At 43.9% G+C, this 25272-nt stretch overlaps 1 protein-coding gene across 1 annotated transcript in view; it reads left to right on the top strand.

The window, feature by feature from the left end:
- WAS (WASP actin nucleation promoting factor) overlaps positions 1-25272 on the top strand; it is a 52033-nt gene that overhangs the window by 16004 nt on the left and 10757 nt on the right. Inside the window, exons 2-9 of the mRNA XM_082263790.1 lie at positions 4222-4356; positions 6621-6707; positions 11332-11428; positions 14248-14289; positions 14366-14416; positions 17815-17998; positions 20484-20526; positions 24391-24544. Coding sequence (XP_082119916.1) covers positions 4222-4356; positions 6621-6707; positions 11332-11428; positions 14248-14289; positions 14366-14416; positions 17815-17998; positions 20484-20526; positions 24391-24544 — 793 coding nt within the window. The remainder of the gene's footprint in view (positions 1-4221; positions 4357-6620; positions 6708-11331; positions 11429-14247; positions 14290-14365; positions 14417-17814; positions 17999-20483; positions 20527-24390; positions 24545-25272) is intronic.

Below are 25272 nucleotides of genomic sequence, written 5' to 3'. Positions count from 1 at the left end.
TCCTTAGGGTCAATATCTGCCTGATCCCCATGATCAAAGCTTCTTACATACCCCCATACCCACCCAGAATTTAGCAAAGTGGGTAAGGTGAAAGAACTTTGTACAGAAGATCGCCCACAAGGCAAATGTGCCAGTGCCATCGTAAGTGCCTTAAAGGCCCCCGGGCAATGCAGTGCACTGGGGCCCTGCCTACACAATCAACCAAGAGAATAAAAATGCAAATGATCGATAAGGCGATATTTAATAATACAGCAGTGCCAGGCTAATGAAAGCTTCCAAGTTGGGCGGCTGGGTCCGGTGAACACACACACGGACGGACGGGAGTCAGACTCGACTCTCCTGTGTGTACCTGTTCCGATGGAGGCATTCCTGCAGTCGTGGGCTCCCCCTCCACGGCCCAAGTGGCCTGACAGCAGCGCAGGGCTGACAGGCGCTTGTCACCTGCTAAGTTCGGTGGTGGGATGCACACGGGAATTGGGACTAATGCTTGGCTGGGGCTGGGGCTGGGTCACTGAGCAGGTGGGGCCCCCCTGGCAAGTGGGGCCCCCAGACAACTGCCAAGCGTGCCCATTCGGTAAGATGGCCCTGAAATATGCTGCATACAGCCTCTGTGGTTTAATGTATATATACAGTAGATACTGAGTAAAGCCTTGTGTAGATCCCATCACATAATCACAGTTTGTTATATAATCTTCAGCCACTATTCATAAACATGATGGATGACAAGAATAATGTGGCGTATGATAAATTATAAGGGGACGCTTTATGCACCATGGACGGCGATGTAGACTATGTTAAACCCTGTTTTGGGGAATTGAGAATTATCTACAGCACAGCAGCCATCAGTGCATGATACAGACGTCTGTACACATTTTTACAATGTAGCTGTTTTTATTATAAGTGTACAAGGTGTTGTGCGTTTTCTAAATTTTCAATATTTACTATTTATATTTTTTGATAGCAATGTAGCACAACCCCTGTAGGGGCTGCAAGTGACAGGGTTCCCCACTGCTGCACAGCCAGGCACATAGCATCTTCAACTTTCATCCAGACACAGAAAGCAGTCCTTGAACTTTGTTTTTGTGGTTTTATTGAGGTGATAATAACTTGGATGGGGTTAGGAATTATGGGATGCCCAACTTGACAGTAACAAACAAAACCAGAGACAACTTCCTCCCTATATATAGCTCCACTTTATCCTCCTGCACAGCTTGACTTGACCCTCTGTACAGCTCAGCTTGATTTATTATGCAGAACTCCAAATGGTTTATTCTTTTGGAAACCAACAGTCTCTTGTTAGCTTAGCAAAACCCCCTTACAGGCTAGGAACTCTCAGTCCCTTAGAAAAGTAGCACATGTTGTGAACTGCATCTTGGAGCACCTCCAACTCCCCTGTAGACACACCCTTCCCAGCTCTACCACTGCAGGAAATGCTAGTCCACCTGGCTGCCTCTTGACCTGCCCACCTGGCTGCTTCTTCTCACCAGGTTACCTGACTGACTCACTGGAGATCTCCCAGGGCAAGGCTAAAGACTTAGGCACACCGCTTTCTTTAACAGAGACCTGCTACATGTGGCAGTCTCTTACCTTGTAAATCCCTGCATCGTGCTGATGTACTCACACTATCCTCTCTTTGCTTCCTCTTAGGAAAGCCTCCTCCAACCTCTTCTGTGGTAGGATCCTTCCAGGCCAGCTGCCTGAGCCCTGGGCCCGCGGTAAAACCCCTCCCAGGCAGGGGTCCCCAAGGGCCACCAACAGTCTCCCTCTGCACTGCCTCTCCATCTTCCACCCGACTCGCCTCCCAGCATGACTCATGTGTATTTAAGGGCTCACATAGTCCCCTGCCAGGCCCAACTCCTATGGATTGGCTAAGGGCCCCTAAATATGCAAAACAGTCCCTCCTAACCTCCAGCCACTCGTTTCTAGAATGTTCTCCAACTTTCTAGATCCAGAGGGAGGCACCAAAGAGCTGTCTGTATGAATCATGCTGGCCTAAACTCTAATAACCCTGACCCAATTACAGACCCACAGGTTAATTATAAATCAGAGTATAGTTTGTCTACTCTCATACTAGTAGCACATACTAGAGCACAGGTGTCAAACTGACAGGTCTCCAGCTGTTGCAGAACTGCAAGTCCCATGAGTCTTTGCAGTTACAAGTATGACTCCCATAGGCAGAGGTATGATGGGACTTGAAGTTTTGCAATAGCTGAAGGGCCGCCAGTTTGACACCCCTGTACTAGAGGGTAAAACTGGTGTAGCACCCTCTAGTGTGTACTCGAAACGAGTGTAGGAAAACCATACTCTGACTCAAATTTAGGCTGGTGAGTCTTAAATGGGTCAGGGTTTATTTGAGGTCAGGGCTGGATGACTCATCCTGGCAGCTCTCTGGTGCCTCCCCCTGGTCTGGAAGATTGGAGAATATTCTAGAACTAGAGAAGGGGGGTTAGGAGGCACTGCCTTAAATATTTATGAGGCCTTAGCCAATCTCTAGTAGTCGGCTGGCAGGGGACTGAGTTCACCTCATAAATAGACATGACCCATGACAGCAAGGGCAGTCGGGTGTAAGATTGAGATACAATATTGAGGAGGCTGTCGGTGGCCCTTGAGGTAAACCCCTTAGTCTGAGGGGGGTAGTATCATGTAGCCAGTCTGGTTTGAAGACAGCAGTTTGCTTAAGTCTTCAGTTCTTTCCCTGAGAGATCTCCTGAGACCCAGCCGGTGGGCTGGTGAAGTCAGTCGGGTGGACTGGTGTGGAGAGGCAGCCAGGAGGGCTGGTGAAAGGGGCAGCTGCAGCTAGGTGGGTTGGCAGTATCTGAGCTACACTAAAAGGGGCTGCGAGTTCCTGCCTGTAATGGGTTTTTGCTAAATCTGACTGGGAGCCAGTTAGATCATCTCGATTGAGCTGGAGTCAAGCAATTGTTTGTGCTGGAGGAGAGAGAAGAAGAGACTATATACAGTAAAACCTTGGATTGCGAGCATAATTCGTTCCGGAAGCATGTTTGTAATCCAAAGCACTCTTATATCAAAGCGAATTTCCCCATAAGAAATAATGGAAACTCAAATGATTCGTTCCACAACCATTTATTCATAAGTCCTTCAGTTTATAGTCCATATAAAAAGATTATAGCATTGTGATAGGTTGCATAAAATGTCCATCCACAAATAGCCACTTCCATAAGGGGATTAGAAGCAAAATCCAGCAGGAGCTATAGAGTATCAAAGAGAAGAGAGGCGCCTCTAAGTGTAGCAATATGGTTCCATTTAATGAAGGTACAACAAGTAGCAACTCACATGGTTGATGAATAAAACAGGCGCATCTAAGTTTGCAGGCATCCAGGGTAAAGCTGTCCACATAGACTATTTTCTGCACCGCCAGCTGGCAGTCTGTAATCCTGACCGGGAAGACCACCCTGCAGTAAAGAGATCTGAAAGCGAGGGGCAACATGGAAGGGATGGCGTAGATGGCGGTGCGGAGGATGGTCCTATGTGGACAGCTTTACCCCAGATGCCTGAATCCCTAGATGTGCCTGTTCCAATCATCAACCATGTGAATTGCTAAAAGTTGTACCTTCATTAAATGTAACCATATTGCTACACTTAGAGGCGCCTCTCTTCTCTTTTATACTTAGCTGTGACTTGAGGCTACTTGTATATCAAGACATCGCTTGTATATCAAGTCAAAATTTATTTGAAAATTTTGCTTGTCTTGCAAAGCGCTCTTAAACCAAGTTACTCTCAAACCAAGGTTTTACTGTATATAGATAGGAAGTTGTCCCTGAAGTTGTTAAAGTCAAGTGGGCATCCCATAACCTCCCATGCCTATCCAAGTTATTAACCCTCTAATAAATAACAAAACCAAAGTCATTGACTGTTCTCTGACTCTGGGTGCTTGTGAAGATTCGGTGTGCCTGGCTGTGCAGGAGTGAGGGATTCTTTCATCTGCAACTCCTACGGGGGTAATGCTCACTTGTTTTAATACATTTTTATATAATGTAAATCTTTGAAGCCATTAGTGTCAACCCTAAGTAACCACTGCAGTAACTTGGTTGTCTTTATCCAAGCCCTTTTTGGGCTAGTTACGGTGACCACACTATAACTAGTGAGCTGGCAAACAAATTCAGCTTATCTGAGCTGTTAACCAAAATATTCTAGTTTTTGCGAAGTTGTTTAATATTTTTAATTTAATCAATCTCTTAATGTCAATTCATTTCTTCTCAGGCACTGGCAACAACTGTGGTACAATTATACCTCGCACCAAGCAATGACCACTGGGTGAAGCAGTGCTATGGAGTGCTATGTCTAGTGAAGGACAACCCCAGACGTTCCTACTTCATCCGGATTTACAATATTACGGTATGATTTATTCTTCAGCCCAAAATTTATATTTAAGAGCGAGCATTTTAATAGACTAAGACAAACTAAAAAAAAGTGAAAATTACCATTGCATTTACTTTGTAAAAATATCCTATTTCATAAAATTCACAAACTTAAAATTTAAATTTTTTTAAATGATCTGATTTTTTTACTTTTACCTGTAAAAGTCCCAAATTACAATGTGTTTTGGGCCACCACATTCTGCCATTCAGCAGCTATGCTCATTTCCATTATCCTGCCATACGGCACAAGGTTGCTCAATGAATAAAACAGAATCCTGTGAAGAGAGAGCAGACTAGAATAGACTACCAGTACATCCTGGCGTGACACAACTGAACAACTCTGCCTGACCCATTTCATGTGGCCCCTTTACCGGAACTCTCATCTACTCACAGCGAGTAGTGATTATTTCCTCTTTCACTTTCTTTCTCAATATATTTTTTTTAGAAAGCTTGCAAAAGTACAGTATATACAATTTGTTAAGAAACATGTAGGTTGTTCAGTAAGTAGTTCAAGTTTTGATAATGCAGTTCAATTAGCTGGAATTATGAAGTAATACAGCATGTAAGAAGAAAATGGATTTCCTCACTTTATGATAGGACTAATTATGAGAGGCCAGTGGGAATATATTTGGTTCCCAGAATGGTGGGGTTTTAATATTTCATATAGGCATCTTACATTGGATAAATCCCCATTCTGTAAAGCACTAAGCAAACTGTTGGCGCTATATAAATTCTGTATAATAATAATAATCTCTCCTACCATGGGTTAGGTCGGGTCAGGAACATCCAAACATCACATATACTGTAGATCAGGGCTTCCCAAACTTTTTCGGGCCGAGATCCACTTCTGAATACAGTTATTTTTTGGGACCCACTTGCTTGTAATTGAATATTGTAAAGCGCTACAGAATTTGTTGGCGCTATATAAATGCAAATATTAATAATAATAATGCATATTTTAAAGGGAGGGGGATGTTAAATTAAAAAATATCAATTTACTACTTTTCAATTTATTATTGAATACACTTGCCAGATGTTCTAAGTGAGGGGTCAGAAACCTGTGGCATGTGTGGCATATAAGAAGAGTTGTAAGTAATAAGCACCCTCATAGACAGTATAAGGCAGGCAGAGGACAGAAACCAACCATCCCAGGACAGTGATCAGCAGGCCATATGGCACTCACCCTCCTTCCTCTCCCAGCGGTCCACAGTGAAGATGAAGCCCCTGTTTGCCCTTCCCAGGACCCAGCACACCTCACCCAGAATCTCCATGATGAGGAGCTCTATGCTGGTCTTGGTGTCCTGGCTCTTCTACTTTAGATCCTCTACTGGGGTCACAGAAGCTGCCATGAACTCCTGACACCGCCGGGCCACCTGGTCCTTCTATGACACCGAGGCTGAGGTCTCTGCCCGCTATAGCTGAGAGAATCCAGCCGCCAGTCTAGTCACCACCACTGCTGCCAGCAGGACTGAGGAGCTGGCTCTGCACCCCATGAACATATCCTACATAACAGCCCACATATGTACTCACTGATGCAAGTATCCTCCCCAGTAGACCAGCCTCCGTAAACTGAAGGGCGGGGTCCTGAATCCATCGCAATTTGACTGCTCTGGCTCTCTGTAATTTGAGCGGGCCCACTCTCAGTGATTTCCGGCTCAGCGGGACCCACTCAAATGCAGCTCGCGACCCACCAGTGGGTCCTGACCCACAGTTTGGGAACTCCTGCTGTAGATACATATTTGGTAACTTTTGCAACTCTGTGAGCCTGATATTCTGCTGAAAAGGGGAGGAAATGGATAGGCCAGAGGGAACAACTCCCAACTAGGTGACCAAATAAATGTTTAGGTTATCCAGAGTGGCGAGCCAGTTCTGGACAGTTCCCATATATGTGTTTGGTCACCACAATGTTGCAGCCTTCAGTTCAAGAACCTGAAAACCTCAACTTTTTACTGAAGACCCCTCCACTGAATGGTAATGGCAGTTAACTTTCTTGATATAAGGGGACTCAAGTAAATGCTAAAATAGTTAAGGTTAATGTAATGTTGCAGGAAGTTGTCATGGGCTGTAGACATGCAATCGAAGATGATCAAGGACTATGGGGGGCCCAGGCCTAAAATTGTGTAAGGGGCCCCAACATTTCTGATGGCTTCCCTGGCAGTCCTATGCCTGATCAGATCTTACAGTGTTGGTTGTTCCTGGGCTGTGATCATGCCTACACTAGGCTAACATTTTGTTTTGCAGGAAGAGAAGCTGGTTTGGGAACAGGAAGTGTACCAGCAGCTCGCCTACCAAACTCCTCGTCCATTTTTCCACACTTTTCCAGCAGACGTGAGTTTCTTTACATTCCCTGTAATGACTGATGTGAGTGGTGATGTGTGTTGGGCGGCCTGTGTATGCATGCAAAGGGTCTGTAGACAGTTTTAGTTATGTATGACCTGTGTCAAATATGCTACCATATTTTCATTTTATGATTTGAGATGCAAATGTTATTAAAGTGATTGTAAAGTCTTGTTTGTTTCCCTATAAAAATAACAAACATGTTACACTTACCTGCTCTGTGTAGTTGGTTTTGCACAGGGCAGCCCGGATTCTCCTCTTCTTAGGTCCCACTTCTCTGCTCCTGGCCCCTCCCTCCTGGTGAGTGCCCCCACAGCAACCAGCTTGCTATGGGGGCACTCAAGCCGAGTCGCAGCTCCCTGTGTCCATACAGACAACCAGCCCTACCTTCTCTCTCCCCTGATTGGCTAGCTGATTTTGATTGACAGAAGTGGCAGCCAATGGCACCCCTGCTGTGTCTCAGCCAAGCAGGAGGGGGGGGGTCTATTAAATCCTCTGCCCTTATTATTTTAACTTTGGATAGTTAAACATTTTTTTTTTCTGCCAGTAAATACCTTATACAGACCACTTCCTCTTTCTTGTCTGGTCATTAACCTAGGCTAATGACATTATGCACAGCTCTGTCTCTCACTCTAGTGAGAGTTTGCTAGCAAGGGAAGGAGGGATGAGTCATAGGAAAGCCAATAAAAAGCTGCAGAGCTGGATGGAGGGGGCTGGATGAGGATAGAGATAGCAGGAGACTGCAGAGATCCATGTGTATTCATTAAGAGAGGAGAAATGTACAGGCAAGTAGTGGTGTAAGTGTGTCTGTCTATCTGTATATATGTGTGTGCATGGGTATATATATGTATGTGTTTCTGTATATATATATATATATATATATATATATATATATATATATATATATACAGTATCTCACAAAAGTGAGTACACCCCTCACATTTTTGTAAATATGTTATTATATCTTTTCATGTGACAACACTGAAGAAATGACACTTTGCTACAATGTAAAGTAGTGAGTGTACAGCTTGTATAACAGTGTAAATTTGCTGTCCCCTCAAAATAACTTAAAGCGGTAGTATACACCATGCTGCAGCTCAGTTTCAGGGTCTCTGCAATCTTCTTCTAGCCTAGGCCATCTTTATGTAGAGCAACAATTCTTTTTCTTCAGATCCTCAGAGAGTTCTTTGCCATGAGGTGCCATGTTGAACTTCCAGTGACCAGTATGAGAGTGAGAGCGATAACACCAAATTTAACACACCTGCTCCCCTTTCACACCTGAGACCTTGTAACACTAACGAGTCACATGATGCCGGAGAGGGAAAATGGCTAATTGAGCCCAATTTGGACATTGTCAATTAGGGATGTACTCACTTTTGTTGCCAGTGGTTTAGACATTAATGGCTGTGTGTTGAGTTATTTTGAGGGGACAGCAAATTTACACTGTTATACAAGCTGTACACTCACTACTTTACATTGTAGCAACGTGTCATTTCTTCAGTGTTGTCACATGAAAAGATATAATAAAATATTTACAAAAATGTGAGGGGTGTACTCACTTTTGTGAGATACTGTGTGTATGTATGTATATATATATATATATATATATATATATATATGTGTGTGTGTGTGTGTGTGTGTGTGTGTGTGCGCGTGTGTCTGTGTAAATCCAGGAAGTGAAAAGGTAGCAGCTTCAGCTGCCCACAGTTAAAATGGCTGCAGCCAGACATGATGGAGGGATATTTCTGCAGCATATTTGGCAAGTACAGAATCACAGTATATATAAAATAATATGCAAAGTGGTTGGAGGGAATCTTCATAATGGAAATGTTTTTTTTTATAATAAATTATGTGAGCAGACCGTAGTTCCTGTTAAACTAGGCCACATTTTCTCACATCCTCTTTGACTCATTCTATCTGCTTTGTAAAAGCAAGTTTACCACCCTGAAGCCTCGGCTGCAGAAACCAAAGGCCTTGGATGCCATAGAGGCCGTTCAGTTGACCATATTTCGGTCATGTGATCTCCGTAAAAGCGAGGGATTAGTCAATAAATTTGAAACCTTTTACCTGCGGTAAACGTCACATGACCAAATGACTAAACATTTTGTCCTATGCGGAGCAATGCTTTCTGCATTGAAAGTAAATATTTCATGCCTTCAATTAACTTTCTTTTACCACTGTTACAGAAAGCACTGCCAAATATAAACTATTTCACTTAAAGTGTTACTAAACCCAGGACCCTGCATTCACTATATATGGTCTCCCACAGTACACAGAGCATGGAAATGCAATAGCTTTAGTAAATATAAACTGCTAAATACCTTTTTCGTATTAGCAGTATATAGCAGTCTTGTGACTTCTATCAGTGTCTGGTTAAAGCTCGTAGGAGGAGTTTTCATTCTCCCCTGATTGTCCTATGAGGATGGCAGGACCCCTGACCCTCTGTCTGGACAGTGCTAATTGGCCCTGTACTGATCACATGCACTCTTCCAAGAAGACAGGATCAAACAGCCTTTTACACAATGCAGCGAATTAACCCCTTATGTTCCACAGTGAGTATAACAAGCATGCTTTACTGCATATACAGATTTTACTGTTGATGGTTTAGTAACACTTTAACCACTTGCCGACCGCCGCACGACTATCTACGGCGGCGGTCAGCCCCTCACAGGCAAAGTGACGTAGGTCTACGTCGCTCGCCTGTGAGGGTTTAGGGAGCGAGCGCGCGCTGCCGGAGGCGCGCTCCCGCTCCCGCGTGGTCACGGACCCCCCCGCGCGTGTGACCGGCGGACCCGATCGCCGCCGGCCACTCTGCGATCGGCAGGGGAGAGGGAGAAAGTCAGGCAGCTTGTGTAAACAAGCTGCCTGTCATTCTCCTCTCTGTATGAGAGATGATCACATGGATCTACTATGTAGATCCATTGATCACTCTGCATACAGTTGAAGCCACAGCCAATCACAGTTAGAATCACGCCCCTAGGGACACACACAGCCCCCCCCTCTCAAATAAAGTTAACCCCTTCACTACCAGTGTATTTTTACAGTAACAGTGCATATATATAGCACTGATTACTGTAGAAATGTCACTGGTAACCCCAAAAGTGTCAAAAATGTCAGTCAAGGGTCCGATCTGTCCGCCGCAATGTCGCAGTACCGCAAAAAAAATCGCAGATCGCCGCCATTACGCGTTAAAAAAAAAAACAACAAAAATGACAAAAATCTTTCCCTTTGTTAGTAAACGCAATAACTTTTGCGCAAACCAATCAAAATACGCTTTTTGCGATTTTTTTTACCAAACATATGTAGCATAAAACAAATTGGCCGAAAATATTAAAAAATTTAGATTTTTACATTTTTTTGGGGGAATTTCATATAAAAAAAAGGGAAAAATATTGCTATTTTTGCAAAATTTACGCTCTTTTTTTGTTTATAGCGCGTGATCAAAAAATCGCACAGGTGATCAAATACCGCCAAAAGAAAGCTCTGTTTGTGGGAAAAAAAGGACGCCAAATTCGTTTAGGTACAGTGTCGCACGACCGCGCAATTGTCCGTTAAAGTCACGCAGTGCCGAATCGCAAAATACCCTCTGGTCGTTTAGCAGCCAAATCCTCCGGGGCTTAAGTGGTTAAACATCATATCAATGCATGATGAGTGTATAAACGCTCTGGAGCTTTGAAAAAGAAAAGAAAAATTGGTGGGATATATTAGGCAGCAAGTGAACATGTTGTCCATGAAGCTGATGTGGTGAAAGCAGAAAAAAATGGGCATCGCAGTTTGATGTGTATGGGGCTGTGAAGCCCATGGTGACCCATGTCCACAGCCAAAATCTTCTACAATGGTCACATGAACATCAGAACTGGACTATGGAGCAATGGAAGAAGGTGGCCTGGTCTGATGAATCACTTTTCTTTTACATCATGTGGATGGCTGGGTGCATGTCTGTCATATATCTGGGGAATAGGTGGCACTAGGATGCGGTATATGAAGGCAAGCCAGCGGAGGCAGTGTGATGCTTTGAGCAATGTTCTGCTGGGAAACCTTGGGTCCTGCCATTCATGTGGTGTTACTTTGGTGTCCATGCCTCAATGGGTCAGGGCTGTTTTAGCAAAAGGGGGCCATACTCAATATTAGGTGGGTGGTCATAATGTTATGGCTGATTGCTGTATATCATTAACATTGACATGTCCTTGTATCTCTATTCAAGAGCTATGACCTGCAGCAAAATCTGTAAGTGGGCTGTGGTTCCATCCACCTGCCCCTGTGTCACTATAGGACTATAGGATTATTCCTATATAGTCCTATAATAGGATTATTGAAGGCAAATAGACTCCCAGAAATAAGTAAATAAGGTGAAGCTCTGCTGATTTCTATCATCCAAACATATGCAAGCAAAAATGCTTTATTTTTCTTGCACATAACTGGGTAATATTTGCAAAGTGGAATTTCACCATATTCACTAAGTCCTGGGGTCAAATTCCCTTGCAAAGTACAACTTCCTTTACAAAGTGAACAGATAATTTGGCTTCATTAAATCAACTCCAGTCTGTCTGCAGAGGGAAGACTGGATTAAATGTCGCAATGTGCAGTCATTTTACACTTTGCATTCTATCTGCAGGACTGCCAGGCTGGACTTAATTTTGCAAATGAGGAAGAGGCTGACGCATTTCACTCTGTGGTGGAGGAGAAGTTACAAAAACGGCAGCACAGACAAGGTACAAAGATATGAAAGCCACCTGTAACTGATATCTGAGGACAGACAGCTTTCAGAACTGATTTTTAAACTGGAAGGTTAAAATGGGCTCACTGTCGGTATGAAAACGTCATCTCTCTCCTACACCTACCTAAATCTCCTTATTGTATAAACCTGGTCCTTCTAAATTTTCTCATGTAACATGCTGTAGGATTTGAAGAGGAACTTCACACTTTTTTTTTTTCTTCCCTCCTTCCCCCCTTACTTTATGCTGCGTTCTCCTAAAAATACACTCACCTGCTCAGTGTCGTCCTGCAGTGATCCACTAATCAGCTCTCTGTCCCTGCACAACTATCATTGTCCTCCTCAGCTGGCTGCCTATTCCAGGCTCAGGCAGCTTTGCCCCCAATAACATGGGAGGCTCGACCCCCAGCTGCTCTGTGGGGGTCTATAAGGAGGCTTCCACCAGGGCCATCTTACCGAATGGGCATGCTGGGCAGTTGCCCGGGGGCCCCACTTGCAAGAGGGGCCCCACCTGCCCAGTGAGTCGGCCCTGCTGTCAGGCCACTTGGGCCGTGGAGGGGGAGCCCACCCCTGCAGGAATTCCTGTCCGCCTCTACAGTAACAGGCACACACAGGACAGTTGAGTCTGACTCCCATCCATGTGTGTGTTCACCGGACCCAGCCACCGAACTTGGAAGCTGTCATTAGCCTGGCACTGCTGTACCAAGAAATATCACATTATCGAGGATTTGCATTTTTATTCTCGTGGGTGATTGTGTAGCCTGTGCGATTTTTTGATCACACGCTATAAACAAAAAAAGAGCGTCAATTTTGCAAAAATAACAATATTTTTCACATTTTTTTATATGAAATTCCCCCCCAAAAAAAGTAAAATATATGTTTGGTAAAAAAAATTGCAAAAAGCGTATTTTGATTGGTTTGCGCAAAAATTATCGCGTTTACTAACAAAGGGAAAGATTTTTGTAATTTTTGTTGTTTTTTTTTAACGCGTAATGGCGGCGATCTGCGATTTTTTTTGCGGGACTGCGACATTGGGGCGGACCCTTGACTGACATTTTTGACACTTTTGGGGTTACCAGTGACATTTCTACAGTAATCAGTGCTATATATATGCACTGTTACTGTAAAATTACACTGGCAGTGAAGGGGTTAACTTTATTTGAGAGGGAGGGGCTGTGTGTGTCCCTAGGGGCGTGATTCTAACTGTGATTGGCTGTGGCTTGAGCTGTAGGAACACTGATCAACGGTCCTACATAGTAGAACCGTATGATCAGTGTTTCTACACAGGGGAGAATGACAGGCAGCTTGTTTACACAAGCTGCCTGCCTTTCTCCCTCTCCCCCGACGATCGCAGAGTGACCTGCGGACATCGGGTCCGCCGGTCACACGCGCGGGGGGGTCCGTGACCGGGCGGGAGCTGGAGCGCGGCGGCGGCGGCGCGCTCGCTCCCCAGAGCCTCACAGGCTAGTGACGTACCAATACGTCACTCTGCCTGTGAGGGGCTGACTGCCGCAGTATATGTACTTGCGGCGGTCGGCAAGCGGTTAAGATGGCACTGACTTCCACCAAGAGAAAAAAAAATGGTCTACTATTATTGAAGATGGGAGGGGCAGTAGAGTGAATTTGCAAGGTGAAATTACTTTTTAAAAGACATATATATTTTTTAAATCATACTTACCTAGGGGGATGGGATGCAGCATCGGTCCGATGCTGCATCTGTCCCCCCCCCCGACAATAACCTTGAGCACTGAGCGATTAAACATCGCTGATCGCTCGGTTCTCAATGCTCCTTGAGCAGAGAACTTGTGACTGTTAGTCAGCAGCTCTCTGCTCTGCCCCCCTTGCTCACTAAGAGGCTGAGCCAGGTGACGGTTCAGGCATGTGGGTGGATCCCGACCATGTGGTTGTGATCTTGCCCATGCCTGGATCGGCTCTGTGATGTCAGCCGACAACGGGCTTTCGCCTACTGTCTGCTGAAAACGAGCCACAGGAGTGTAGAACAAACTGATTCACAGAGGATTACAGCCAAATGAACTTCTCATTTAAAGCGGTTGTAAAGTTATTTATTTATTTTTACTAAAGGAAAAAACATGTTAAACTTACCTGCTCTGTGCAATGCTATTGCACAGACCGACACCAAATCTCCGTTTCTGGAGTTACCTGCCGATGGCCAATCGCTCCCACTGCTCTCAACCAAATCTGGGAGAAAGGGGGGAGAAGAGATGTAGACGGGCACAGCGCTGGATCAAAACAGGACTCAGGGAAGTTTTTAAGGGGAGGAAGGGGGAGAAACAGCTACTGAAAGATTTTTCCCCCTAATGCATAAAATGCATTAAGGTTACAAACCTTATGACTTTAGAACCATTTTAAGTCTTTAGTGAATGTTAAAGAAGAGATGCACTCTTGAATCGATGCCCAAAAAATGCCAGGCAGAGGGAACAGAGGTGATCTCACACTGCAGACATAAAACTATGAGGCTGTACGCACAGGAGACCCTAGGCACCTTCACATATCAGGAAATGAACTGCTATTTTTCAGGAGGAATTCAAGACAAAGGGTACATTTTTCAGGGTTCTGTTTGGGTGTAATTAAGATTTCTACAGCATAGCCAACCTTTACTGTTTGCATTTATTTCCACTGTAAAGTAAAACTCCAGTAATCCTGATTAGTGAAAGACCTCGTCTGTTATCTGTCAGAACTGCTAGGACTGTTTTTTTCCACATTGCTGTTTGAAAAGTTTTCGTTACATGAAAAGAGCAGTGCGAAGCAACCCTGAAAACTATAATAAAACTGTAATTTTGTCTATTCTATTTGCAGACAAACGACAGAATCTTCCACCACCTCCGCCAGTGTCAGATGGTAAGTTTGTGCATTGCTTTCTGTCTGTATGGTTGTCAGACAAAATCCTAATTAATTCTATCTCTGCTACCTTCAGAAAGAAGAAGCACCTTACCCCTCCCGCCACCTCCCGGATCAGTCTCCAATGGTATGTTGCAAACATATACATGAATAAGCCAAGGTGGTGATCAGTGGCAAATAGTTTGTGTGATAGAAAATTATACTTTTGATCTACAGAATGAACTTGTTTAAATAATTGTGTGAATTTTACAGTCTTCTCCACAACTTTGTGACATTTCTTTACATTTAAGTGCAGAAACCAACCATTTAAAGGAGAAGTACAGCCAAAGCTCGTTTGGCTGTACTTCTATGGATATAAGGACTGCAGTTTGTTTTGCACTCCTGTGACCTGTTTTCAGCAGAGAGCGGGCTGAAGTCCACTCTCTGCTGACGTCACAGAGTCGGACCATCATCACCACCATGGAGTAGGGTTCTGTTCCTCTTGCCTAGATCGGCACCCAGCTCAGCCTCCCAGCGAGCTGCTGAGAGCCTGAGCCGGCCACTCCTGCCCCCTCCACAGCCCAGCGCTCCAGTGAGCAAGGAGGGGGGTGAGCAGAGAACTGCTGACCGACAGCAGATACATCTCTTTTAAGTAAATTGCAGCCTGTTTTATACATTTAGCAAACTACTCACTAGGGGTAGAACCTCTGGGGAATCAAGGATGGAGAAAGGTCTGAGGGTCCTAGTAGAAGACAGACTGAGCAAAAGTATGCAATGCCAAGCTGCAGCTACCAAAGCCGGCAGAATATTAGCATGCATAAAAAAGGGGATATACTCCAGAGAAAAAACTATAATCCTGTCACTTTATAAAACTCTGGTTAGGCCACATCTGGAGTATTCTGTCCAGTTCTGGTCACCAGTCCTCAGAAGGGATGTGCTGGAACTGGAGAGAGTCCAAAGAAGGGCAATGAAATTAATAACGTTATTGGAGGACCTTAATTACGAGGAGCGACTACAAGCACTAAATTTATTCTCGCTGGAGAAGAGACGGTTGAGAGGGACATGGTAGCAATTTACAAATACCTCAATGGTGATCCCAGCAAAGGAAAAAAACAATTCAGTTTCAGTGTAAGAGGACATGGGTCCACACAATGAGATTTAATCTTAAACTGCGTAGGGGGTTTTTCACTGTGAAGGCGATAAGGATGTGTAACTCTTTTCCACAATTAGTGGTGTCATTGTGGAGGAGGATTGATATTTTTTAACCACTTTCAGACCGGAGGATTTGGCTGCTCAATGACCAGGCCCTATTTTGCGATTCGGCACTACATTACTTTAACGGACAATTGCGCGGTCGTGCGAAGCTGTACCCAAACAAAATTGACGTCCTTTTCCCATAAATAGAGTTTTCTTTTGGTGGTACTCGATCACCTGTGTGATTTTTATTTTTTGCGCTATAAACAAAAAAAGAGCGATAATTTTGAAAAAAAAACACAATATTTTTCACATTCTGCTATATGAAATTCTCAAAAAAAAATGTAAAAATCTAAATTTTTTAACATTTTAGGCCAATCTGTTTTCTGCTACATATTTTTGTTAAAAAAAAATCGCAATAAGCGTATTTTGATTGGTTTGTGCAAAAGTTATTGCGTTTACTAACTACGGGAAAGATTTATGTCATTTTTATTGTTTTTTTTTTACTAGTAATGGCGGCGATCTGCAATTTTTTGCGGGACTGCGACATTGAGGCGGACAGATCGGACCCCTAACTGACATTTTTGACACTTTTGGGTGGACCAGTGACATTACTATAGTAATCAGTGCTAAAAATATGCACTGTTACTGTAATAATGACACTGGCAGGAAAGGGGTTAACCCTGTGGGTGATCAAGGGGTTAAATGTACCCTAGGGGCGTGATTGTAACTGGGGGGGGGGGGGTTGTGCCTTGATCACAGAGACATGTGATCCTATATAGCAAGATCACATGACAGCTGTGATAACTTCAGGGAGAAGTACGGACGGCTGTGTTTACATCAGCCATCCGTCCTTCTCTGTCATCGGCGGGAGATCGCGAGTGGCCGGCGGCCATCGGAGCCACCTGCCACGCGCACTAGCTTCCCCGCTGAGGAACAGGGGCGGAAGCGCACCTACGGCAGTGCGCGATCGCCCCCTAGCTCCTCCCAGGCGAGCGCCGTACATGTACGGGCTTTTGCTTGGGAGCGCCAGCCTGCCGCAGTACATCTGCGGTGGCTGGGGCTAAAGTCGTTAAAAGACTCTTGGACGTGCATCTTAACCACTTCAATACAGGGCAATTTCACCCCCTTCCTGCCCAGGTCAATTTTCCGCTTTTAGCACTGTTGCATTTTGAATGACAATTGCGCGGTCTTGCAACACTGTACCTAAACCAAATTTATGTCATTTTTTTTCCCAAATAGAGCTTTCTTTTGGTGGTGTTTGATCACCGTCAGGTTTTTTCTTTTTTTCCTAAACAAAAAAAAAAAAAAAACAAAGTTTGAAAAAAAACATTTTTTTTTGTTTATGTTACAAAATTTTGTAAATAAATATGTTTTTTCCTGCACTGAGGAGCACTTATGAGGCCGCACTGACAGGCACTGATGAGGAGGCACTCATGGGGTGGCACTGGTGATGAGGCACTAATATGCAGCACTGATAGGAGGCACTGATATGCAGCAGTGATGGGCACTGATAGGTAGCACTGATATGCAGCATTGATGGGCACTCATAGGCAGCACTGATGGGCACTGATAGGCGGCACTGATGGGCAATGATGGGTGGCACTGATAGATGGCAATGATGGGCACTGGTGGGCGGAACTGATAGATGGCAATGATGGGCAGCACTGATAAGGAGGGCACTGACAGGCTCCCTGAGCACTGACAGGCACTGACAGGCTCCCTGAGCACTGATTGGCATCCCTGGTGGCATGGGTGGGCATCCCTGGTGGCCATGGGTGGGCAGTCCCTGGCGGCTCTAGTGGCATCCCCCAAGGGTCTGCACCAGTAATCAATGCTCTGAATACCAGCACAGACCCCCCCCCCCCCCGTCAGGAGAGCCACCGATCGGCTCTTCTCTACTCACACCTCTCAGGCGCGAACTGAGGAAAGCCGATCTACGGCTCTTACTATTTACTATGTGACCAGCTGTGATTGGACACAGCTGGTCACATGGCAAAGAGCCTACGTCATAGGCTCTTTACCGGGAACAGAGATGCTGTGTGTCAGAGTGACACACCGCACCACCGATCGCCACCTCTGCGCACCCCCAGGGGGTGAGCAGAGCGGCCTATCCTGCTGGACGTCATATGACGCCCAGTCAGGATAGAGAAACCACTTTGCGGCCATCATTTTGTTATATGACGTGCGGGAAGTGGTTAAAGAACACCACATACAAGGATATGGGAAATAATTATCGACACTGACACACGTACACCCACACAGGTTGAACTGGATGGACTATTGTCTTTATTCATCCTTACCTACTATGTAACTATATAACTATATGACAATATAATGCATTTCGCCCAGGTCCTCCGAGTCCACTGCACCAAATCCCGTCTCCTGGCCTCAGCATGCCTGCAATCAACATCCAAAATCCAGACATCACTTCTGCCAGGTACCGGGCTCTGCCTCTTCCTTCTGAAAAGTCCAAAAGCAAAAAGGGCAAGAAGAAGTTCTCCAAAGCCGATATTGGTGCACCTAGCGGCTTCAAGTAAGTATGCATGAAGACATCTGGGTTACTTAAGTTTTTTGTTTTTAAATGTACATAGTCTTATCATAAGAACATATACTAGTAGTGCTTTGGGCTCTGAAAAAGAGGGTTCTCCCTCGAATCGCGTCCCCCAGGCATATGTGGACGCCATCACATCATCCAGCACCATAGGAGTATCCTGGTAGTCCTGGAGGTGATTGGTTCTATTTTCCTTACATGTGTGCAATTATCATGCGTTTGTGAGTACAATGCATGCTGCTTTTTTGGATTTTAATAAACCTTTTTAGTGGTAATGAAGGAGGTTGGTGCACCCTTCTCTTGTTGTTGTTTTTCAGTGTATTTGGATACCCTTGGTCCTGAGGGGGCAGCAAGACCTTAGGTGGTGTTAACAAAGACCTTCTCGCATACCACTTGAGCGCAGGAGAAATACTGTTTTGGACGATCAAAGAGTTAACTGTGTGCCTAGCTAATGTTTTAGTGTAGTGGGGGAGGTGATTTTACTAGTGGAAGGCATGGATCAGTGTTTCTGCTTTACAGAGACACAGGACCCATGCCTTCTGTACTGACAGAACGGCAATCTGCCTTGTTTACATAGGTAGCCTGCCATTCTTTCAGTGTACCGAACGATCTGCGGGTGCTGGCAGACATTGGGTCAGCAGGACCTGCAGTGTAAAATCACAGCGGGAGCGAGCGGCTGGTGGCGCGCACTTGCGCCCAAAACCTGGAAGTGCAGAATCACATATATATATACATGATTCTGCAGAGTGGGGGCACCCTGTAGCAGTTAATGTGCTATGGAGCGGTCAGCAAGTGTAAGAGGTTTCCGACGCCGGGAGGCAGAGGTGGGCATTTTGGTCCTGTGATTGCTGTGATTGGCTGTCACAGTGGTCACATGATCGGAATGTTCTCAATCGTAAGTAGCGATCAGGAGCTTTCTGTTACCCACCGGTAATTGTGCCAGGAGCGCAGAGGGTGAGCATTGTTTGCATTATCATATATGCAGCCTCTCAGCGTTAAGGCCTAACCGCCAAAAGGCCGCATATATCTGTATGGCTGGCGTGAATAAGTTAAAGTGTATTTGTAGTTATATATATATATATATATATATATATATATATATATATTTTTTTTTTTTTTTTTTTGAGAAACATAACTTGACAGGAGTTTTAACTATTCCCTTCTCTCTCCTAAACTACGGTAAACTATTTCAATAGACATTTTATGTTGTTGTGTAGATATCTCCCCTCTCTACCTATCTCAGACTGCAATCACACTATATTGTGTCCTGAACAGGGCTTTTTTTCAGCGGGAACGGGGGGGAACGCAGTTCCGGCACCTCCAGGACTGAATGTATGTAATGGCAAGGGGTGCTGGAGCTGTGCTGCAGGGTCTGTTGATGCTGGGGATCTTTTGTCACTGGAGGGAATCTATTATTGCAGGGGGGTCTGTTGCTGGGGAGATCTGTTGTTGCTGGCAGGGGATCTATTGTTGCTAAGGGTGGGTCTTATGTTGCTGGGGGGGTCAGTCATTTCTGGGAGGGATCTACTGTTGAGGAAGAGGTCTATTGTTGCTTCCGGGGGTCTATTGTTGCTGAGGAAGGGGGTGGTATTTTCTTGTAGGTGGTCCATTGTTGCTGGGGGGGGGGGAATCTATTCTTCCAGAGGGTCTGCTGATGCTGGCTGTGAGGAGATCTGTTGTTGCTGCTAAGGAGGGGGTGTTTTGTTGTGAGTGATCCATTGTTGCTGGCTGCAGGGGATCTATTCTACTGCTTTTCTTGTTATCATTAACAAGCTCAATACAAATTAGTTAGTACCACAAATGTTACTGTATTATCTAAAAGGGGTGGCCTTCGGAGGTGGGGAATGGGTGGAACCAAGAAACGGTGCTCGGAGGTGGGTAGGGGCGGAGACAAGGGGTGACTTGAAAAGGGGGAGTTCCTGCACCTATTCTCTGAGAAAAAAAGCCCTGGTCCTGAATACACGCAAAATCATGCGTTTTGCGATGTCATTCATGTGGTACCATTCATTTTTACTGCCACTCCAGAAGAGGCAAAACAGACATGCATTTTTTCCGCCCAAAAACTCTTGGCAAGGCATGGCTAACAAATGCAAAAATAAAATAAAATAAAATAAATGGGCCACCCTATGAGCGTGGTGCAAAAACATGCATATGCTCATTTTCTGCATGTTCTCGAAACATTATAATGTGAATGTTGCCTTACACACTGCCATCATTGGGACAGACATTTAATGGAAGCTTACCAGATGGAATACAGACAGCAATAAAAACTGTATAAAATGTTTTAAACCTTCCCTATTCTATGCAAAGCTAAATAAATATTGGACTGTAATGATGCTTTCACAATAAAATGATGTTTGCGTATTCAAGTATCGTTATACCCTAGAAAAAATTTTTTTTTTTTCTTTTTGTCTTTTTGACAATTTTCTGTTTTCTCAATCACATAAAAACTGTTTGACCTTTACAGGCATGTAAGTCACATTGGCTGGGATCCTAATAATGGTTTTGATGTAAGTATATACAGCACTATAGACCTGTAAAACACAAATAAGAACACACAATAAGGTTTCTACTGGAATGCCCACACAGGAAGCAAGAGGAAATTTTCCAAATGCGGCCACAGATTGCTAAAAAAAAAAACAGAAAAAAACAAAACAAAAAAAACTGGAATAATTTTTTAAAACATTCCCCACTATATCCAAAAACTTAAAAACAAAAACGAAATTTTTGTGTGGAGTTAAGCTCTAGCATCATTTTTTATAGTCCCTGGACAGCATATTTAAGGTGTTACTAAACCCAAAACAGTAAAATCAGTGTGTATATGCAGTAAAGCATGCTTGTTATACTCACTGTGGAGTCTAAGAGGTTAATCCTCTGCACTGTGTAAAAAGCCTGCTTGATCCTGTATGCACAGATCCTCCCTTTTCTCCCCCGAGTCTTGAACATGTCTAGATAAGACAGAGCCTTTGGAGTCAGGCTGCACATGCTCAGTTTGGTGTGTATTGCTAGAGATTTTTTTTTGGGGGGGAGGAGTGCATGTGATCAGCACAGAGCCAATCAGCACTGTCCAGACAGAGTGTCAAGGGGTCCTGGATACTGATAGGACAGCTCAGTCCAGTGTGAAAACTCCTCCTGCAAGCTTTACCAGGAACTGGTAGAAGTCACAAGACTGCTATATAGTGCTGATGAGAAAAGGTATTTAGCAGTTTGTATTTACTAAAATAATTGCATTTCCATGTTCTGTGTACTGTGGGAGATCAGATATAATGAATGCAGGGTCCTAGGGTTTTGTAACACTTTAAAGGGTAACTCCACTTTTGTAGAGGGAAAAAATAGCAAATAAAAAAAAATAATATAGTATATAAAATTGTCACACAAGTCATATTGTAATTGAATGTTATTCAAAATTACCTTTCCATTTTATAGCTCTGTAATTTTCTGTAAAATGCAATGCAATATGGCTACCTGGAGTCGTTCTGTACACAGAATGTGTACAGAATGCCCCCCCCCCCCTCCTCAAGAAACAGAATTTTGTACTTGTGTGATAGGCTCACTGATTTTCACAGAAGTCTGCACTAAGGTACAAGTCAGATTGCAGGCATCCCCTGCAACTTACATTTTATATATTTGGTGAGATACTCCCTATAGGAAATCACATCTAAAGGGATGCAGACCCTGCAATTTTCCTCATTAGAGCCCTGCAGGTGCAGCAGCTGGTTAATAATTATGAAACCACTCCCAATAGACTCACTCTGAACATGGGCACATAAAAACACACAGGGATTTCTTCAGGATAACAAAAGGTAGAAATCTGCAACAAAGTTTATTAAAAATCCTTGCAATGTACATGGATCATCCAGAGGGGAATGTTTTTTCTCAACAAAAGTGGAGTTACTTTTTAAAGAGCCTTGCTACTTACTGTGCCAATTACTATTTTTCTCAGTCTACTCACACCTTGTTCAGTGATTTTTTTTATTTTCAATATTTTTATTAAAGTTTTATGTCATAACATAGCATACATACAGTGGGTACGGAAAGTATTCAGACCCCCTTAAATTTTTCACTCTTTGTTATATTGCAGCCATTTGCTAAAATCATTTAAGTTCATTCTTCTTCCTCATGAATGTACACATAGCACCCCATACTGACAGAAAAACACAGAATTGTTGACATTGTTGCAGATTTTTTAAAAAAGAAAAACTGAAATATCACATGGTCCTAAGTATTCAGACCCTTTGCTCAGTATTTAGTAGAAGCCCCCTTTTGATCTAATACAGCCAGGAGTATTTTTGGGAAAGATGCAACAAGTCTTTCACACCTGGATTTGGGGATCCTCTGCCATTCCTCCTTGCAGATCCTCTCCAGTTCTGTCAGGTTGGATGGTAAACGTTGGTGGACAGCCATTTTTAGGTCTCTCCAGAGATGCTCAATTGGGTTTAAGTCAGGGCTCTGGCTGGGCCATTCAAGAACAGTCACGGAGTTGTTGTGAAGCCACTCCTTCGTTATTTTAGCTGTGTGCTTAGGGTCATTGTCTTGTTGGAAGGTAAACCTTCGGCCCAGTCTGAGGTCCAGAGCACTCTGGAGAAGGTTTTTGTCCAGGATATCCCTGTACTTGGCCGCATTCATCTTTCCCTCGATTGCAACCAGTCGTCCTGTCCCTGCAGCTGAAAAACACCCCCACAGCATGATGCTGCCACCACCATGCTTCACTGTTGGGACTGTATTGGACAGGTGATGAGCAGTGCCTGGTTTTCTCCACACATACCGCTTAGAATTAAGGCCAAAAAGTTCTATTTTGGTCTCATCAGACCAGAGAATCTTATTTCTCACCATCTTGGAGTCCTTCAGCTGTTTTTTAGCAAACTCCATGCGGGCTTTCATGTGTCTTACACTGAGGAGAGGCTTCCGTCGGGACACTCTGCCATAAAGCTCCGACTGGTGGAGGGCTGCAGTGATGGTTGACTTTCTACAACTTTCTCCCATCTCCTGACTGCATCTCTGGAGCTCAGCCACAGTGATCTTTGGGTTCTTCTTTACCTCTCTCACCAAGGCTCTTCTCCCCCGATAGCTCAGTTTGGCCAGACGGCCAGCTCTAGGAAGGGTTCTGGTCATCCTAAACGTCTTCCATTTGAGGATTATGGAGGCCACTGTGCTCTTAGGAACCTTAAGTACAGCAGAAATCTTTTTGTAACCTTGGCCAGATCTGTGCCTTGCCACAATTCTGTCTCTGAGCTCTTCAGGCAGTTCCTTTGACCTCATGATTCTCATTTGCTCTGACATGCATTGTAAACTGGAAGGTCTTATATAGACAGGTGTGTGGCTTTCCTAATCAAGTCCAATCAGTAGAATCAAACACAGCTGGACTCAAATGAAGGTGTAGAACCATCTCAAGGATGATCAGAAGAAATGGAAAGCACCTGAGTTAAATATATGAGTGTCACAGCAAAGGGTCTGAATACTTAGGACCATGTGATATTTCAGTTTTTCTTTTTTAATAAATCTGCAACAATGTCAACAATTCTGTGTTTTTCTGTCAGTATGGTGTGCTATGTGTACATTCATGAGGAAGAAGAATGAATTTAAATGATTTTAGCAAATGGCTGCAATATAACAAAGAGTGAAAAATGTAAGGGGGTCTGAATACTTTCCGTACCCACTGTATAAGCAGTATGAAACAAACAGAAAAGGGCTTATAAATGATAACATTATTAAAACTGATTACCTTCAGTAGCAGTGAAGAGGCATACTGAAGTGGGGCCGGATGTAAGCACAGATAAAATTAGTGAGTATCACAAAGTAGACCCTCTTTGAGTCCCGGCCCCACTTGTCGCATGGCTCAGCTGTATGCAGGGTCCATGTGGGTTTATGGAACTCCAAGGAGTCACAAAGGGACGAATGGAGATAGCCATCCCAGAGAAAAAGAGGAGAAGAGAAAAGGGGAAAAGGAAGATAGCAAGTAAAAGGAAACAACATAGAGAGAGGAAAAGAGAGAAAGAAGTGCACTTCAGGATTGCTAAGAACAAGCTCCTGGTACCAATGATGCAGAAGTACTAATGGTACTTTTCCACTGCAAGTACTGGCTCGGCTCTACTCGGCCCTGCTTGGCCCGGTTTGCTTTTCCACTGCTGGTACCGCATGGTACGGTGTTGGAACGGTTCGGTACGGTATGATTTGCTTTTCCACTAAAGTAGTTCTAAAGTTAAGTGGGTGGGATAACAACGGGGTGGGTGGGATTCTCTGACCAATCAGTGGCTAGTAGTGACTGCATGCAAAGGATTGTGGGATATGGTACCGGTAATATAGCCTACAGTGATTTTTTTTTTTTTATAAGCATACAGCTCTTTAGATTGACAAATATTTCTACTTCCTTTAAGGTGAATGCTCTGGACCCGGAACTGCTGAACCTTTTTTCTAAAGCAGGAATCAGCGAAGCACAATTGAAGGATGCAGAGACATCCAAACTAATCTACGACTTTATTGAGCAGCATGGTGGAGTTGAAGCTGTGAAACAGGAAATGAGGCAGGGAGGTGAGACCAAATAAAAGAAATCCAATCCATAGTTCCACTACTGGAGGGATGGTGGGGGGAAGGGGGAGTTACAAAATGGCAGCCTTGGGTGGTATCCGCCATTGTCACAGCTATAAATGTGTAAAGTAACATAAGCCTTCTTGAGTTAAAGCATTTACATCCAATGCAATGACCAATTACCTATTCACTGCTTTAACAGGTCCTTCAGATATTAACAGATGGGTTACTTAAGAGAAATGCTGGGGGTGCCAAATTAAAAAAAAAAAAATAGGCTTCTCTGTTATGCTTCACCAAATCTCCTGTCAGTCATCTCGACACATTAGCAGAGTCACATAGGAAGTAAATCAATCAAATTTAACCACATTAAGAACGGAAGATTTTGCTGCTTAACCCCTTAAGCCCCGGAAGATTTTACCCCCTTCCTGACCAGGGCCTATTTTGCGATTCGGCACTGCGTGACTTTAACGGACAATTGCGTGGTCGTGCGACAATGTACCTAAACTAATTTGACGTCCTTTTTTTACCACAAACAGAGCTTTCTTTTGGTGGTATTTGATCACCTGTGCGATTATTTGATCATGCGCTATAAACAAAAAAAGAGCGTCAATTTTACAAAAATAACAATATTTTTCACATTTTTTTATATGAAATTCCCCAAAAAAAATGTAAAATTTTTTAATATTTTAGGCCAATTTGTTTTATGCTACATATTTTTGGTAAAAAAAATC

Source organism: Pelophylax lessonae, assembly GCF_965119305.1.
Source record: "Pelophylax lessonae genome assembly, chromosome: 7".
Taxonomy (NCBI): Eukaryota; Metazoa; Chordata; class Amphibia; order Anura; family Ranidae; genus Pelophylax; species Pelophylax lessonae.
The sequence above is the reverse complement of the archived record's forward strand: the minus strand, read 5'-3'. Positions and strand labels throughout refer to the sequence as shown.